Raw genomic sequence first — 19,821 nt, forward strand, 5'->3', positions numbered from 1 at the left:
AGATCTGTGCCTCGACACGATCCTGTCTCCGAGCTCTATGGACAATTCCTTGGACTTCATGGTTTGCTTTTTGCTCTGACATGCACTGTCAACTGTGGGATCTTATATAGACAGGTGTGTGCCTTTCCAAGTCATGTCCAATCAATTTGTAGAAACATCTCAAGGATGATCGATGGAAACAGGATACAACTGAGCTCAATTTCGACTCTCATAGGAAAGGGTCTGAAAACTTATGTAAATAATGTATTTCTGCTTTTTGTTTTTAATTGGAAAAAAATGGGTCAATATCATTAAAAGTGTTATTTTTGTCGGCAAGATAAATCATTCAAAATTGTGTATAAAAATATACACTGGATCAAATTTCAAAAAGGATCCTTGTGTGTGTATGCCTTTAATGATAATAGAAGCATAATGACATAGACTTCAAAGTCAAATTTATACATTTTTGACTATTTTATTTCAGTGGTAGGAGGCAATTTTTAAATGTCCCAAGTGCTGCACAATCAACTTCAACGAGAATAATTAGGAATAAAACATTCTACATTTAAAAAAATATTTCAAAATGTGAACATTTTCTTCATTAAATGTTATCTTGTGTATAGTGTTTTTATGTTAAATGCTGCACTTTTATGAGAATATTGACTATTTTCTGTACGTCCTCAAAATCAATGACATCACAAACAGGAAATGATGTCACTTCCTTAGCGGGAAAACAACTGTGGTGAACTTGGTGAGTATCTAGATTTCATACTACTATATTTTCATCATTATATGTTGGTGATGTGATGTGGGAAAGCATAACATGTCCACCCTGTTAAGCAAAAATACAAAAGATGATAATCAAATTTCATAATTTCCATATTTATTTGTCAAACAATGCAAATTTATTTTCAAGTGGCAGCCATTATCCTAGCTTCATCATGATCACTTGGAGCATAGTTGCTAATTTTAGCAAAACATGTCCACCCTGTTATTGTCCACCCTGTTATCCATGTACGTGTAACAGGGTCGACATGCACTCAACAGGGTGGACAAATGGATATCTTGCAAAATATGTTTTTGTTCATAAATTGTATTACATAATTACCAGTATATATAGCATGTATAGTATTTTAAGAATAAATACATATCAATTGAATCAGTTCTCTCTGAAGGAATGGCACCTCCTCTTAGCGCAGCTGAAAGACAGCGGCATTACAGAGAATGACATAATGCTGACCCAGAAAGAAGGAGAGAGTATCTAGAGAAAAAGAGGGAGAAATGGAGGAAAGATAAAGAGACAGGGAAGAAGAAGGCAATAGCTGGACTCAGTGACAGAGGGCAGTGTGCAGAAAGGAAGAGATGGAGAGATTCAAAAAGAATACTCAGAGCCAGGGCCAAGGCTAGTGCGTTGCTGCAATCTGCAGAGGTAACACTCCTTCCTCCCCTGACACACATACATACATTTTTTTGTACAGTAGCTGGTTGAGTATTGAAATGTATTAGGTGTTTGTTACTCTTTCTATCTTATCATATGCTATATCTCTTCTCACCTCAGATGCCTGCCTTAGATGCCATTAAAGGAACAATGAAGATTCATCAGGTTGTCAGTGTCTCACCAGGCCAGATAAAATACAGGGACATTACTTGTCTGTGCAAGGATAGTGGCATGTTGGACTGTCATTGTTTTCAGCTCAAAGAGGCAACTCTGGGTGACCATGCAGCATCTAACCAGCTCCCTGCATCTCATGACAAGGCTGACACCACATGGCGACCTGGCACCATTGAACTTAATCACGTAGGGGAGTGGTGTGTTGTCAATTATGACCATGAACGATACCCTGGCATCATCATGGACATAAAGGAACATAACATCTGGTCAAGTCCAAAGGAAGATATTTGTTGGTACTCTGATGGACAGATACTTTGTCTGATGCCAGAGCCACAGGCAGTTAATAAACGCTCTGTGCAGATGGAAAAATAAAGTATGTGGAAGAGCATTTGGGGTGAAAGGGGGGAGAGATGGAAAGAGGGGGAGCGAGAGAGAGAGAGAGGAAGAGAGGGACAGGAATGTGTTTTAATGCTAATTCCAATGATTTTGTACCGGCAATGTATTTTTGTGTTGTTGTTTTTCACAATGAAACTAAATAGCAGTTCCAATGTTGTTACTACATCTATTTCTATGTAGATGTCTATTCAGTGTTCAGTATTCAGTGTTCAGGGTTTAATTTATGTTCTGTCCCGTTATAGCTGTCCACCGTGTTATTTGGAATCTTTTTCAAATGAATTCAATTACATTGTCAAACATCAGAAATATGTGTGTAATGTATTTTAAAGAGTAAGACACGACCAACACCACATAATTATAAACTTGGATAAAATATCATTAATACCTGTCTCAATTTAGAAAGATAAGGTGCAAATTAGATGAAGTTCAGTATAAAACCAAACATTGTAAACAAAATCTGCTATTTCTTTATATTTTGACCAGAACAAATGGACAGGGTTGACAAGGGGACACAATAGCTTTATGAAAATGTAAATATTATTAAAATAGTTGAATGAAAGTAATTAAAGACAGTTAAGTGCATGTCCGTAACAGGGTGGACATAGCATATGGCTGATTCACTGAAAATGTGTTTATAATTATCTAACTCCTGGAGCTTGGCCAACATGTTTTTCTACCAGTCTAAAACTTCCTTTTTATAGTAAAACATTAAAGGAATACAACAATTGTAGTTGCATGGTCCAAATGGTACTGTTTTGTGATATTGACCCAAATATCTTAAAACCTGTTTTCACTTTGTCATTACGCGGTATTGTGTATAGATCGCTGAGGAAATTTAACCCATTTTAGAATGAGGCTGTAACGTAACAAAATGTGGAAAAAGTCAAGGGTTCTGAATACTTTCCGAAAGCACTGTAAGTAACAATTTTTAAAATCAGTCAGTTCAAGCTAGAGATATCAGCGGTGGAAGATGGTCGAGCAACAGCAGTGGTTGTCAGACCATGAGACATCCTGGAAATCGGTATTCTCACGAAAACATCTGTAGCATCCGAATGGGTGGGCCTACAAACTAATATGACAACTCTATGGAAAGATGAGAATCTCTGTTTTGCCCTATGACCCCCACAAGCCAAACGGGACTCGTCTGATGTCGGTATGGTTGATGTGATTGCATCCTGAGACCCGACCAAAAAAAAAAGTTTGGGATTTTGTATTTGTATTTTTTTACAAATTGTCCTCTGTAGTGGTCATTAGGATGCAAATATAAAATAATTTACATTACAGTCAATGGGAACAGTAGGTTAAAAACAGTTACGGCATCTGGGTATCCACTACAAAGGACATTTCTTGATAAGCTATACAAAGAAACAATTATTACACATCCCTGACAACTCACTTAACTATTTCTGATATATTCACTTACAAGAAACAATTTCAAAATCAATCACACAAATTATGCAATGAACAAAAGTATAAATGCAACATGCAACAATTTGAAATATTTTACTGAGTTACAGTTCATAAGGGAATCAGTAAATTGAAATAAATTCATTAGGCCCTAATCTATGGACTTCACATGACTGGGAATACAGATATGCATCTGTTGGTCACAGATACTTAAACAAAAAGGTAGGGGCGTGGATCAGAAAACCAGTCAGTATCTAGTGTGACCACCATTTGCCTCATGCAGCACAACATATCTCCTTCACATAGAGTTGATCAGGCTGTTGATTGTGGCCTGTGGAATGTTGTCCCACTCTTCTTCAAAGGCTGTGCAAAGTTGCTGGATATAGTTGGGAACTGGAACACGCTGTCGTACATCTCGATCCAGAGTATCTCAATAAGTGCTCAATGGGTGACATGTCTGGCGAGTATGCAGGCCATGGAAGAACTTGCACATTTCCAGCTTCCAGGACTTGTGGCAGGGTAGCCTAGTGGTTAGAGCGTTGGACCAGTAACCGGAAGGTTGCAAGTTCAAACCCCTGAGCTGACAAGGTACAAATCTGTCTCAATGTGCCTCAGGATCTCTTCACGGTATCTCTGTGCATTCAAATTGCCATCGATAAAATGCAATTCTGTTCGTTTTCTGTAGTTTATGCCTACCCATACCATAACCATGGGGCACTCTGTTCACAATGTTGACAACAGAAAAACGCTTGCCCACACAACACGATATCTGCCATCTGCCCGGTACAGTTGTAACCGGGATTCATCTGTGAAGAGCAGACTTCTCTTGCGTGCCAGTGGCCATCAAAGGTGAGCGTTTGCCCACTAAAGTCGGTTACGACACCGAACTGCAGTCAGGTCAAGACCCTGGTGAGGACGGCGACCATGCAGATGAGCTTCCCTGAGAGGGTTTCTGACAGATTGTGCAGAAATTCTTAGGTTGTGCAAACTCACAGTTTTATCAACTGTCGGGTGGCTCGTCTCAGACCATCCCGCAGGTGAAGAAGCTGGATATGGAGGTCCTACGCTGATCTGCGGTTGTGAGGCCGGTTGGATGTACTGCCAAATTCTCTAAAACAACGTTGGAGGCGGCTTATGGTAGAGAAATTAACATTAAATTATCTGGCAACAGCTCTGGTGAACAATCCTGCAGCCAGCATGCCAATGTCACGCTGCCTCAAAACTTGAGACATCTGTGTCTGTCACGTTCTGACCTTAGTTCCTTTTTTTATGTCTCTATTTTTGGTTTGGTCAGGGCGTGAGTTGGGGTGTGCATTCTATGTTTTGTATTTCTGTGTTTGGCCTGGTATGGTTCCCAATCAGAGGCAGCTGTCTATCGTTGTCTCTGATTGAGAACCATACTTAGGTAGCCTGTTCCAATCTGTGTTTGTGGGTAGTTGTTTGCTGTTTTGTCACCTGATAGGACTGTTTCGTTTTTTCACCTTTGGTATTTTGTGTTCAGATTAATAAAGTTAACATGGACACGTACCACGCTACATTTTGGTCCGATCCTTCATATTCCTTGTGTGTGTCAAAACCGCACATTTCAGTGGCCTTTTATTGTCCCCAGCACAAGGTGCACCTGTGTAATGTTCATGCTGTTTAATCAGCTTCTTGATATGCCACACCTGTCAGGTGGATGGATTATCTTGGCAAAGGAGAAATGCTCACTAACAGGTATGGCACCAAATTCTTTAGAAATAAGCGTTTTGCTCGTATGGAACATTTATTTCAGCTCATGAAACATGGGATCAACAATTTGAATGATGTGTTTATATTTTTGTCCATTCTAATTAATAATTACACACACTTCATTTTAAATTTACATAAAATGTGCACATTTGGATGGCAGAAGCTTTTTTAAGAACCAGGGAGATAAAGTTGTCAAGGTCACACCCCCACACATATATAATTGAAAAGCCCAGAATGTCCTCTCAAAAGGACAATAGGACTTAATACAGTGGCCTCAGAGATACGGACCAATAACTGATGTCCACTAGAGAGGACAAAAATGAATTGCTGGGTCTCAGGAGACTATAATGAGTGTGCCCACTCTGGTGCGCTCTAGCCAACAGCGCTGCTGGCTAGAGCGCACGTATAGCCTACATGGTGAAATTATTATGGACAAAAGAGCGAGATAATTTGTTTTTTTAAAACGACAGTCAAGCACTGATTAATATGTCACCAGAATAAGACCCTCGATATTTATTGGAAAGGAGCATCAAGCTCATCGTGTGACTCCAAGTTTACTTTCGATATGATGGTTATTATATCCATACTTGCTCATAAAAGCTTTTCCACCAACATTTCTCGCATAATTCATTTCATCGATACAAAAAGATCCCACCTTGTCTAGAGCATTTTGTTTTGTAGACATTTGGAAAGGTTACCGAAAAATGTGACTCACCACCTGGTTTCGGTCTTATGTAGCAAAATATGAAATTGGGTTTTTTACATTGGTAAAAAGTAGAGACTCAGACCTACAAAATTGTATATCCTACACTGCATTGTTGAGGAACAATGGGAAAGTAATTCTGCTTTGAAAGTTGATCAACTTGTAACCTCACTTTTGAGAGAATGGCCTTTGAATATTTTGGTACCTACTGGAGAGCTTTGTCTACACACATTCAGCATTTTTCACTCCCTCAGCCTCACCCATCTCTTTAAGGAGTCACATGTGAGGTCATGTGCTAAACAGTGAGTAGTGTAGTAAAGATTTTCCATCAGGCCTGTCATTACATTTTTTTTTCAACATGTACTTTACTTACACAAAAAGGTTGGATGGAAACCTGGTTAATTTAACCACTTTTTCAGTAATATATTTTTACACAACCATCCATTTCATAAATAGATGAAAAAACAGTTGTTTTGTTCTACCTCAAATTTGGAGGCCTTGCCCCTAGCTTAAAAAGTGCTGAGGCAGGTTCAAAGTGGCAGTGAACAGGAAAGGATGGGGGATGGAGGGAGAGCAAGGCCCAGCAGGAACTGTACAGGATATTAATTGAACCAAGCGTCCCTTGTACCAAATCAAACTTCAGCAGTATTCATACAGTACATGGATCATACACTATTGAAAATAACTATTATTTATTCATATTGCCTTAATTCTTAGATAAATATCAAGTCTACAGTGAATTTGTTTGAACAGCAGCCATACTTGCTGGATGAGGCTGTGGGCCTGGAAGAGGATTTGTCAGATAAGACATGCAATTAATTTCAAACTGCTACAAACATATGATACACATGCAGAAATAAAAGTAGTAAAATACTAAACTAAGGATAACAGAAAGCACAGGAGGCAATGGATGAAACAGAGAAGAGAACAATATTTGACAAGTGGGTTGTTGTTCTGGCTTCAGGAATGGAGGTTCAAATCCACTCTCTTCCCTCCTGTTGCTGCACTCCAGTTGGGCTTTGCGGATGGATGCCACCAACACCACCGAGCAAGGCAGACAGTCAAACTAGATCAGAGAAAGATTTAAAATCTGCTATGCAGCCCCTGAGACAGTCAGAGAAACAGAAAGCCCAGACACAGGCATCAGCATTACACATCATTCCAACTAACAGCAAACTCAATCCCAAGGCGCTGCCTGCCACAATGTATAACTGGCTATACTGTAGTGGTTCAGAACAGCCAGGAGATGGGGGATGTTCTGATGGTAACAGACAGTGCTTCACCACTCGTGTTCATTTTTTAGACAAACACAAATGACAGGCTGTTTCTCTGCTATCTGAAGTATTTTTATGGACAGGTTGCCAATGTAGCCTCTGCTTTGGGTACTTGTTGTTCCTCATTTCCCACAGTTTCCATGTTGTCCTCTACCTGTAGCATGGAAGGAACTGTGTTTAGAATTACAAACAACATTTTGTTGTTCCTTGCCAGAGCAGGGCAAAATATTTCAACATTTGTTAATCCCAAAATACTGATATAAAATGGCAGAATGGTACCAGAAATCAAACATGATATTACTCAACTTTCAAATGCTCACCAACATAGCCTATATACCATGACGTGAGGTGCTGCAGCAAACTTCAATTTTCATGGAAAATTCAGCAATAGGTGAGTGAGGTGCACTTAAATTTTCCACACCTTGTACAGGACCTACTGTGAAATCCTTTGTTTTCCTGCAATGAGATCTCAATTGAAAATGTTAGGGGAGAACAAAAAAAACTGAAACCAGTGAGGATTTTTAAAGAAAATTTTACAGTTTAATGGAAACTGAAATTGTGAACACTGAATTTCTTGCATTTATTTGGAAATTGAGGGATATTATCATGCAAAAAAAATGCATTTGTTAAATTCTGAAAACCATTTCACACTAAAACTTGTAAATGCCTCAAATTCTGAGGGGCAAATTTCCTAGGAGCCAATTGATAATCCATCAACAGGCACAGAGATGACAGAGAGAAAGAGTACAAAGATGGACTTGGCACCACACACAGCTGTTTTCTTCAGACACACATCTCAGTATGACAACACCATCTTTCAAAAAGCTACTGTGGAGCCCCAGAAATAAACAATTTTCACTTGTCTTTAACATAATGTGCATCTACAAATAGCTCTCATGTGCCAAAGAGAGTAAACAAAATAGCCCCTCCCCCCTCCAAATGTTTTTACAGGAGGCATGGGAGACGGTGTTCGCTCCATTTTCACCTCGAGTCCAGCATTTCCCATTACAGACAATCGATAACTGGATGAAGAAGCAGCACTTTCGGTATTTGTGATTTCTATTTACATGTTTTTATTTAATTTAAATTTGTCCTCACTCATACCAACACAGACATTCAGCTGCTGTTGGCTCAGACAAAGGCTGGCTTAAACCATCAGTCTTTCCAATGTAAGAGCATGGACCATACAGCGGCTAAATATCTGAAAAGTACACTAGTACCTTTGGCAAACAAAAAATAAGAGTTGTCAAACAGTATATCAATCCCCTTTAACACATGTGATGAAGAACATCAGGGACAAATTCTTTATAGGAACACTCTGGATTTCTTTCAGTGCTCATATCTCCACCATTACCATTTGTTTTCAGACACAAAGATCTGAACATTGGGGATTTATATAAAATTATGAGAATTGAGATTCAATAATGAAATGGTCTAAAAAAAAGTAGGTACTTGTTAAGATTTTAAAAATGAGACAGCTTAGCCTAATTCTCCCTATCATTTTCCTTTGAAGCAAAATAGTTCCATTCTAGTTGTGCATCTACAAATAAATTAAGTGACACAAAATAAAACAAACAGCTTATTAAACATAAAGTTAATACATTAATGCGTTAGATAAATTCAAAAGTCAAATTCAAAATTGCTCTACTAACTTAACGACAGACAGACTATAACATACCACCAAGCAGGTTTCATTAAAAGCCCACTGAAAGATGTTGCACATCATTCGATTCGAAATTTATTCAAAAGATCTAAACACATCTAAACACGCACATTGCTTTCAACTTCTTCCATGTCAGTGAAAGGAAGCAGCAAAGGAAGCTGTAAAAAATGTTAAACAACATTGCAAATGTAGATTATTTTTTTATAACAAAAAGACATGGCACAAATGATTTTCAAAACAAACAAAAAAAGATCCAAATCACTGTAAAAGCATACTTTTCACACAGGCACATGAACATGATACAAGGGTCTTGGAAAAAAAGGGGAAACTTGCATATAATTGGAAGAGCTCACTTTTACACACACATCAAACAGCAGTCCTCCTATTCAGAACTCAGAGGACTGTGCGAGAATCCTTGAGGTGATTGCACATCCTAAGGGGGATGAAAATACAGACAGAAATCACTTTCTCAATTTTCTTTCACCACACAAAGCACAAACACGCTCTCTTGTAGGAAAGTATTTCTCAAACCAACTCCTCTTTTAAGAACCAGTTTTTGGTTTACATCCTATTACACTATCGTTGAATTAATATAGCTATATTATTTTCTTAAATACAAAAAAAAATACCCATTTTACTTAAGTGCTTTAAAATATCTAAGGGGGAAAACTTATGCGTTATTTCCCTAGAGATCAATGAGCCCTCTTAAGACTCAAATAAAAGGGGACATGTTTGGATCAAAACAATGAACATAATATGTACTTAGAACTGTTAGAGCACTTTTACACACCGACTTCAAAAGAGATTGCCTGCCCGCTTTCACAAAGAAGCATACTTGTTCTCACACTCAGGATAAAAAATAAAAAAAGAGATTAGGGTTATGAAAATTACAAACTTGTTTAGTTTTTTTTACCCCGTGGTATGATCTGGTGTTTTCTATTCCAATATTTTGGGGAACCAAGTAAAGTAACATAAATCGACTGCATGAACATTCAAAGTACAAGTAACATTTTTAAAAGAAGATATACATTTTATTTTTTGCCGTCAATGTCACCATTGCAAACTATTCAAACTTGGTTGTCCATCGCAAAAACAATTCCCACTGCCGATCAAGACAAAAATAAAACAGATACATTTCGCCATTGTCCAGCATTAGCCAAATAAGATATTATTTTGCTCGATAGGAGTTTCCCCATCTGATAACACTTAGTAAAATACCACATCCCAGAGGTCTATCCTTTGCTTTGAATTCCACAGCGAAGTAACTTAAAAAGGGTAATCTCACCACTTTTCATTATCTCCAGCACAATACCAGTGTCTACACATGTGAAAATGGTGCATTACTAAAAAGTTCTACCTGATGACAAACAGCAATTTCTCAAATGCAATGAGATTCACAATGACGCGGGGAGCAAGAAAATACCCTCCCCCTGGCTAGAAATTTGTTGGTTTTGGAAAATCAGTTTCTTACTTTTAAAACCTACCCTGTGATGTCACAGAGAAGACTTTTTGTAGTACTTTTCTTCTAAACCACAGAAATGTATGTTTTTCATATGTAGAGACACTGGTATGGTGCGGAGATGAATGAGGTTGAAAAGTGGCAGAATTGCCCTTTAAGTGTATGTGAGACACAGTTTTGTACACAGCAGTATGTGTGACCTTCTTGTAGTTCCCTCTCAGTCTGCAAGAACAAGCCATGACGTGACCAGACAGGGCTGGACTAGGAAGCACAGACATAGATTCCTGCCATTGCATATAACCTGGACTGGGAACACAGAAGTGCTTCAGGTCATGAATGACAAAAGAATCAAGGACAGTAAGACATCACCCTGTCCAATAACAGGTGGAAAACGGTGCAAATCAGTGTGCTTAAAGTGAAATTGCCTAAACAGAGAACTTTAAAAAGTTTGAAGCCTACATAACATGTATGACAGCTGCTTGCAAGCAATGTCAGTGTTTTCTGTAAGCTAAATATTTTGGTATTTTATTATTAAATATGACTCCAATTCAATATTTTAGCAATTCAAATTTGAGCACAATATGAGGATCTTGTTCTGAACCATTTGGCAGAAAACAAAATTGTTCCAACTTTGTCATGGCTTTACCAATGCTACCTGAGTGACATTTTATATTTATTCATTTATTTTTCTTAAAAAGAACAGTCCAACCAAAGCCATTCTTAGAAGTTAGTATGTCATTATATAAATATATATATACACAGTACCAGTCAAATGTTTGGACACACCTACCCATTCAAGGGTTTCTCTTTATTTTCACTATTGTAGAATAATAGTGAAGACATCAAAACTATGAAATAGCACATGGGATCATGTAGTAACAAAAAAAAAAAGTGTCAACTCAATAGAGTTCAGATTCTTCAAAGTAGCCACCCTTTGCCTTGACAGCTTTGCACTCTTGGTATTCTCTCAACAAGCTTCATGAGGCAGTCATCTGGAATGCATTTCAATTAACAGGTGTGCCTTAAATTAATTTGTGGAATTTCTTTCCTTCTTAATGTGTTTGAGTCAATCAGTTGTGTTGTGCCAAGTTAGGGGTGGTATACAGAAGATGGTATTTTACCAAACAGGGTCCATATTAAGGCAAGAACAGCTCATTACTCTAAGACATGGTCAGGCAATTCGTCTCCGCATCAACTGTTCAGAGGAAAATCAGGCCTTCATGGTCGAATTGCTGCAAACAAACCACTATTAAAAGGACACCAATAATAAGAGACTTACTTGGACCAAGAAGCACGAGCAATGGACATTAGACCGGTGGAAATCTGTCCTTTGGTCTGAGGAGTCTAAATTTGAGATTTCTGGTTCTAACCGCTGTGTCTTTGTGAGATGCAGAGTAGGTGAACGGATGATCTCCGCATGTATGATTCCCACCGTGAAGCACGGAGGTGTGATGGTGCTCTACTGGTGACACTGTCAGTGATTTATTTAGAATTCAAGGCACACTTAACCAGCATGGCTACCACAGCAGCAATATGCCATCCCATCTGGTTTGCGCTTAGTGGGACTATCATTTGTTTTTCACCAAGACAATGACCCCAAGACACCTCCAGGCTGTGTAATGGCTATTTGACCAAGAATGAGAGTGATGGAGTGCTGGCCTCCACAATCACCCAACCTCAAGCCAATTGAGATGGTTTGGACCGCAGAGTGAAGGAAAAGCAGGCAACAAGTGCTCAGCATATGTGGGAACTCATTCAAGACTGTTCGAAAAGCATTCCAGGTGAGGCTGGTTGACAGAATGCCAAGAGTGTGCAAAACATTCATCAAGGCAAAGAGTGGATACTTTGTTTAACACTTTTTTAGGTTTTCATAGTTTGAGGTCTTCATTGTTATTCTACAATGTAGAAAATAGTACAAATAAAGAAAAACCCTTGAACAAGTAGGTGTGTCCAAACTTGACTGGTACTGTATATCTGTAGTAATTGAAAGATAAAAAAACTATGTTAAATAAAGTGCTATTAATCCACACAACCAAATAATTTATGCTAGAGAAAAGAAACTAATGTCCTTCCTTAGCGCAAAACCAAAAACCCAACTGAGAGGGAGATGGTAGTACCAATGACATCGTGGTTGTCCACTCAATGTATTGCCAAATTTGGCCTGCCTTGACATGTTTAGGCCTCTTGACAGTCACTTTGATCAAAGACTAACTCGATGATACGGTATTATGAAACGCCATCACCACCAAATCTCTATGCACAGTATAACAAAGAGCGGCTGGTCTGGGACATGAAATGATTAGTATTGCGATTGTTTTCTGTCTAATATTTGCTTGGTTATATTATACTGAGACTTCTCACATCTCATCCACACCAGTAAACACGTGTAAGAAATACATTGTCGTAAGAGAGAGAGATTAAAGACCAAATGCTGAAAGGGCAAATAGTATCCTATGCTGAACAGGTTGGTCAGCAAATCAAAAGCAAATTGCTTGAGCAAGAAAATAAGAAATTTGCCATTTCTCCACATGGTGTCATCAAATATAGCTTAGACAGGCCTAATGAATTAGACATTTTGAACCTTACTGATGAAATACACCAAACAAAAAAAAGTTATTTTGAAATATCACATACATAGATAGCCCTTGATCCACAATGTCACTTTTCTCATCTTCCTGAAAACTCCCACAATCAAGTGAAAAGCTCAAGAGAACCTACATCTAAAATTAAGGAATAGCCTACATCAATCTTAATATGAAATTAATGAAATATGTAGACTGAAAACAGCAAGGATTAAGAAGAAATAAAAGTACAAATAAAGCTAAACTCAGATGAAGACAATTAATGCCACAACTTTTTTACTGATTAGCACGGCTAACAAAAACTGACAACCGAACCACGAGATTATGACATGGCTTTAGTTTCATTCTGATTTGACACGTCTCTATCTGTGCTCTGGGAGTTTTTTGCTACTGTAGATCACATCTGAAATCGCTAAACCATACAAAACAGAGTAAAATAGTTGTCAAAACTGATACCAAGCAGTCAGGTGTTTGCTGGGCATAGTTAATTCACTAAAGTAATTAAGACAAATGCGTTCCCTAAACATATATATTTCTCATTTAACCTGCAGCCTAACAGGCTTATCAATACTACCAGCCTTCTCATAACCTTCACATTTTGTAAATTTCAAGGCATTCTTAGAATTTCTAGTTAATTTTCTTTTAAAATGTATTCAAATGTGCACATATACTGATGTGTATGCATAAATCATAACACATACACAAATCTACATATATTGGACTAATTTGAATGCATGAGGAAATAAAACGATTGAGGCATCCTACTGTCAGACATAGTCACCACAGTTCAATGGGCAAGAGGATAAAGGCTCGGGAGGTGCAGTTTGCGCCTTCCTCAGTCTTATGTCCTCAACACCCAGAGGAAGGAGCTATGAGACCAACATCTATTACAGCAGAAAGTGTCACAAGTGTCCATTCACATGGGAGAGGCACCCAAAATTTCTTTCAAGTGTTTGAGTCTTTGTGTAGTCCAGAGCGTCAGCCGAAGCTCCTGCGCTCAACTTAATGCCAATAATTGGATTCATATTTCCTCATATTACACCTTCCCTTGTCATCTTCCTCTTCTCTGACGCACCCCCAAAAAAACGAATCCCATTATCCCATTCTGTATTCCAATAAATGTATGTCACAGTTGACTCGATTTTGTTTTCCAAAGGGATCATAACCGCCAAAGAAGACATCTGCAGCACCCAGGTAGGGAGAAGGTACATGTAATTGTTGACATTCACTACCTCACTGATAAGGTCCATCCTTGGTCTTGTCATAACAGACTACTCTTTTTGGATCTGGGGGGGGGAGGACAGAAATTGAGTGTGAAGGCCCTGGGGAACTTAACGCATAATGCATGTTATTCAAACTTCAGCTGTATACCTTTGAACATCAAATAGAAAACCCAACTTCACAACTTAAAAAATACACTACACAGAAAAGAGACCTTTTACTTTACCTTGTTTTTGCAAATTGAAAACATATTCCATTTCTGTAGAGAAAAAAAAACAGATTATCATCTCCAGATGCATAAGACAATTGTATTATTAGACACATTGTCTTTAATGTGAAGCTAATGGATTTAAAGCTTTTGGTGCAAGTGAAATAGTAGGTTAACGCTACCAATGTGTAATACATATTAGAGGTCAACCTATTAATCAGCATGGCCCATTAAATAGTGCCGATTTCAAGTTTTCAAATCTGCATTTTTGGACTCTGATTATGGTCGATTACATTGCATTCCACGAGGAAACTGCGTGGCAGGCTGACCACCTGTTATGTGAGTGCAGCAAGGAGCCAAGGTAAGTTGCTAGCTAGCATTAAACTTATCTTATAAAAATAAAAAAAATCACTCTTCACTAGTTAGCTACACATGGTTGATGATATTACTAGGTTACCTAGCTTGTCCTGCGTTGCATATAATCAATGCTGTGCATGTTAATTTATCAAGTCACAGCCTACTTTGCCAAACAGGGGATGATTTAACAAACGCGCATTCGTGAAAAAAGCACAATCGTTGCACGAACCATAAACATCAATGCCTTTCTTAAAATCATTACACAGAAGTATTTTTTAAAACTTGCATATTTAATTAAAAGAAATTCATGTTAGCAGGCAATATCAACTAGGGAAATTGTGTCACTTATCTTGCACGCAGAGTCAGGGTATGTACAACAGTTTTGGCCGCTCGTTGCGAACTAATTTGCCAGAACTAAGTTTCGGTTCCGAATTTCACTGAAAGAATAAATGTTTTGTTTTCGAAATGATGGTTTCCGGATTTGACCATATTAATGTCCAAAGGCTCATATTTCTGTGTCTATTATATTATAATTAAGTCTATGATTTGATATTTGATAGAGCAGTCTGACTGAATGTTGGTAGGCAGCAGCAGGCTTGTAAGCATTCATTCAAACTTTACTGCTTATGCTAGCAGCTCTTAGCAATGCTTGAGACACAGCGCTGTTCATGACTTCAAGCCTATCAACTCCTGAGATTAGGCTGGCAATACTAAAGTGTCATTAAGAACATCCAATAGTCAAAGTTTGGGGCGGCAGGGTAGCCTAGTGGTTAGAGCGGTGGACTAGTAACCGGAAGGTTGCAAGTTCAAACCCCTGAGCTGACAAGGTACAAATCTGTCGTTCTGCCCCTGAACAGGCAGTTAACCCACTGTTCCTAGGCTGTCATTGAAAATAAGAATTTGTTCTTAACTGACTTGCCTAGTTAAATAAAGGTAAAAAAATAAATTTAAAAAAAGGTATATGAAATACAAATGGTAGAGAGAGAAATGGTTGACGTGTCATAATTCCTATAATAACTACAACCTAAAACTTCTTAACTGGGAATATTGAAGAACTGGGAATAATGAACCACCAGCATCATATGTTCTCATGTTCTGAGCTAGGAACTTAAACGTTATCTTTTTTACATGGCACATATTGCACTTTTACTTTCTTCTCCAACACTGTGTTTTTGCATTATTTAAACCAAATAATAATAATTAAGCATGTTTCATTATTTATTTGAGACTAAATAGATTTTATTAATGTATTATATTAAGTTAAAATAAGTGTTCATGCAGTATTGTTGTAAGTCATATATATGAATTAATTAAATCAGTATCGGCTTTTTTTGGTCCTCCAATAAATCGGTATCTGTGTTAAAATCATAAATCAGTCGACCCCTAATACATATGTTCATAGAATTGATAAAGCAGGGCAAGAGGAGTTACCTTTAGTGTGATAAGTAACAGCAGCTTTCAGATCAAACGACCCCCAGCTACCTCTGTCCAGGCTCTTAGAATGGGGCGGCTCTTTAGACAGTCCCAACACTAGGTTGGTCAGGGGGGCCTGGGCAGGCTCAGCACTAATGTCTTTACAAGAGGCCAACAAAACTGCACCTGGACTCTTAGCCTCGCCCTTTGTCTTCTCCTGTCTAGACAGCTGAGTCTTTTCCCCATCCTCACCCTTCACTGTAGCAGGTGGGCAAGCTGGGGCACTAGTCCTTTTCTCGGAGTCTTGAGCCAAAGTGAGAGGCAAAGGCTCTGGGATTGATAGATTAGAGTCAAGGCCTGGCTTGGCAGCAGGGCATTGCTCCCCTTGAAATGTTACCACCGCAGCCTTGCCCTCCACGGCAGCCACCGGCCCGCTTCCTCCTTCTGGCCCCACATTTGGCTCATTGATGAAAGACAGCCCCCACTGATTCTGGAAAATGTCCCCCAAGGCTTTCTGATTTGTCTGAGCAGCCTGGGTGTCCACTTGACGAGCACTAGGGAGCACAGGTTGCATATTTAAAGGGTTTAGGGGGTAAATGAAAAGAGTACACTTTCTCAGATCTACAGCTGCAGGGTTGGTTAAAGAGTTATAGTCATTGTCCAAAGTGGATGCTACGTTCTCCCCACATGGGAGGGAGGTGGCTGGCGGAATACTACTAGCAGCAGGAGTGAAGAAGGTACCAACAGACGGGCAACTATTTCCATCTCCAGAAACGGGGCCATTAGTAAAGCTAGCTGAGATTATGGTTTTCATAGCAGACATGGGGACCTGTGAGAGTCTACCAGGCACCTGAGGAGTCAGCACCTCTCCTCCAGCCTGGGCTGCTTTGTTGAGGTTCTCCTTAACTTTACTTGCATAACTAATCTTGGGCACTATTTTAGCACTACTGTTGTCCACAGGAAATACTGGAGGGGGCTTGAATAAAGTCCAAGAGTCCTCTTTCGAAGAGGAGGAGAGCTTGGCTTTGGGCCTATTCTCAAACTTTTTACCAAAGGCACCTGCAGCAGTCTTACTGTCTGAGTTTTTCTTCTGCAGTTCACTCATAGCCACCTCTGGAGCATCCATCCGCTTGACTGCTGTCTGGGCGTCTGCTTTATTGTGAATTCGCGAGCTCACCAATTTCTCTGTTGGTTCAAGTTCAGAAACCTCTGGCTCCTGTGTGGCATTGCCCTGCTGCATGACTCTCTCCCTTTCTCTTGTCACATGCTCTGTGTTCTTGATGCTGTTGCGTCTGGTCTTGCGTTTCTTAGGAGTAGTATATCCACCTTCTGAGCCACTGCCATCATTATCAGGGGGTGACTTGCTGGAGTAACCATTTGTAATATGAGCAGAGTTTACTACCCCATTCAGAAACAAAGCAGATTCCTTTTTGTCCAAAAACTTTCCCTCATAGTGATTAGTGAAATCCTGGGCCTTGTCATTTATGCGGTCCATATTCTTCTTGTGAACAAGACCCTCTTTGCTGCCCACTTTTGAAAGAGTGGTAAAAACATTGCGTTTTGACTTCTGTTTTACGTTAGCATTTATCAAATGTCTGTTACCATTGCTGTAGGTGGGAAGAGGGATACCAACAAAATCCTTTGCAGACAGAATCTTCGCCCCTTCCACCTCACCGGTGTTTATTTTTCCATTGCCTGTAAAAGAAAACAAAAGTTAGTTGCACTGCCAATAATACATGTGTAGACTATAAAGTCCAAGCAAAGTCCATAATTCCCTACCACCTCACTCTCCAAATATATCAAAAGGGACTAACAGACCTAATCTGTCTACAAGAATGCAAGTTCGCAGCTCCTTTTACAGGAAACATGCCAAGGCCTTTATAAGATGCTGTATCATGTCTATTTAGACTGAATAGGTCAGCTGGCAGCAAACAACCACACACCAGTGCCAGATCAGATTCCCTTGAACATAGTAGTCCCATAGCCTACGTGTGACTAGATACCTTACAGAAATCACTTAAGAAAAATGTGTGCTGTAGGTAGAAATTACCATGGCATTATCCTATAAACGTTTGATAAGGGGAAGGTGGTTGACAATGTAACTGGGCTTGACTTCGCTAGCTAATACAAAAATACGTTCCATAGTAGCATCTAAAGCCCACTTTTTAAACCAGATTAAAGATTGTCATTGCGCCTAAAATACATGTAAAAAATATCGATTAACAAAACATCTTAATGTTATAGCCAGAATAACTAAATTTGTGTTAAATGGTGTTCTATTTTCTTGTCTGAACTGAAGCCAAGGTATGTAACATTTTGTTTTATACATGCCATCAAGTGTGAACTTGTCGAAAGAAACTGGTGAGGCTACAATTACATTTCAAGTCACGTACTTCGTTAGCTAAAACAAGCAGAAATTGGTTCTGAATTGTTTATTAAAATCAAAATCCCATGAATCAGCCCGCTTGCTAGCAAGAAAATGCTATGTCGTCAAATCACCTACCCAGGCTAACATGTTTGCGTGGCTTCATCATGGTTAAATAAACGCAACAGGCCCAACCCAGCCGAACCTGCTCGCAAGTGTAAAATGTCTTGTACTAACTAACTATTTCATACCCGGAAAGTCTCAAAAGTAAGTTAGTTAGCCCTCTTGCTTTTGCAGACCTGTCGGCAGCCAGGTGGTAGTAAACAAAATCAAATTGAAACTTGTTTTATGGACAAATCTCACTCTCGTTGCTAGGATTAACTAGCTAGCTCGTTAGCTTTCCATCTCGCCTTTTCTAACATGGCCGACGGGAAACAGCAGAACATTCCAGTGGAGCCGGCGTGTTGTTCTTAGCAAAACATGTCACGGAATTCCGACCAAATTTGCACGAGTTTTTTGACAAAGTCAACGTATGTACGTGACAAAACAATTGAACTACAAAATGACTAATTAGTAGCACAGGGGAATTTGGTCAGGGAGTAGCATAAATTTAGAAATGGGTGGTGAAACCGGCGCACAAGGTCAATCCGCATCCGTCAAACCATCAGCTGTCACGCGATGTTTAACTACCCCATCCAGCAATATGCAGCGCTTGACCCAGCTAACTAATGAGCTAAATAACAGCTTTTTTAACAGCTTGCAACCACTCTGCTATGAGTCACGCAAGCTACATCAACGTAAGTAATAAACTGGCTAGCTAAGTCATTGACATTAGCTAGCTTGCTAACTTTTCCGGATGGCCCAACCTGTTTTCTTCGTCTGCGTTTCCTGATGCTGGTACTGGAAGGAGATCTGATCATTTTTTAGAGATGTTTTGTATTGAATGGGGTTTCTTTCTTCTCCATGGCGGTAATATCGTCTCTCTTGTGCCCGATCTTTGGGCTGTTCCTCCATTGAAGTGTAATATAATATCCGAGCTCGTCTACCAGTATGCACCGCTCACTGGGCAAGTGGAGAGCAGACTATTGAACTGTCCAATCAACGCCAGTGACAAACGGAAGCAATTCGAGGCCTCTGTATTCGTCAGCTGTATATCTAAGAAGTATTTAAAAAATGTTGGTGGTTCCCCCAGCAACATTGCGAAGGTATTGCCAATATATACATTCATGCAGGTTGAACAACTGGAAATATTATATAAATTAGAAGCGTAGAGAGATTATATTTTATTCAAGCAAATCTGAACTGCCCTAAGTGGTCCTCACAGTCACACACCATTGAGACCTGCTGAGACATGTATCCATATACGTTTTATGCATGTATCACATTGTGGTTGGTTGGATTTTACAATACATAGTTATGTATCATGCATCATTCTAGCTGGCATTCAACTG

General features: G+C 39.2%; 1 protein-coding gene across 2 annotated transcripts; it reads right to left on the reverse strand.

Moving 5' to 3' along the window:
• Nucleotides 1-12,200: 12,200 nt before the first annotated feature.
• LOC112250267 (nuclear fragile X mental retardation-interacting protein 2-like) lies at nt 12,201-19,162 on the reverse strand. Of its 2 annotated transcripts, none has more exons than XM_042309394.1 (4): nt 18,622-19,162; nt 16,024-17,700; nt 14,254-14,286; nt 12,201-14,092 (listed from the first exon to the last, which is right to left on the reverse strand). In XM_042309394.1, exons 2-4 carry the CDS (start codon nt 17,498-17,500, stop codon nt 14,040-14,042), a joined length of 1,563 nt encoding a protein of 520 aa, XP_042165328.1. In that variant the 5' UTR covers nt 17,501-17,700; nt 18,622-19,162; the 3' UTR covers nt 12,201-14,039. The 2 variants fall into 2 exon arrangements, with proteins under 2 accessions (XP_042165328.1, XP_042165327.1); XM_042309393.1 differs by having other exon boundaries at nt 18,509-18,625.
• Between the last annotated feature and the right edge of the window lie 659 nt (nt 19,163-19,821).

Source organism: Oncorhynchus tshawytscha, linkage group LG30 (genome assembly GCF_018296145.1).
Source record: "Oncorhynchus tshawytscha isolate Ot180627B linkage group LG30, Otsh_v2.0, whole genome shotgun sequence".
Classification (NCBI taxonomy): domain Eukaryota; kingdom Metazoa; phylum Chordata; class Actinopteri; order Salmoniformes; family Salmonidae; genus Oncorhynchus; species Oncorhynchus tshawytscha.

Coding starts and splice junctions, on each gene's coding strand:
- LOC112250267 (XM_042309393.1), bottom strand. CDS start 18,539: ATGATGAAGCCACGCAAACATGTTAGCCTGG. Junction 17,701..18,508: donor ACGCAAACATGTTAGCCTGG/GTAGGTGATTTG, acceptor TTTCTTTTACAG/GCAATGGAAAAATAAACACC. Junction 14,287..16,023: donor TGTTACTTATCACACTAAAG/GTAACTCCTCTT, acceptor TTTTCTCTACAG/AAATGGAATATGTTTTCAAT.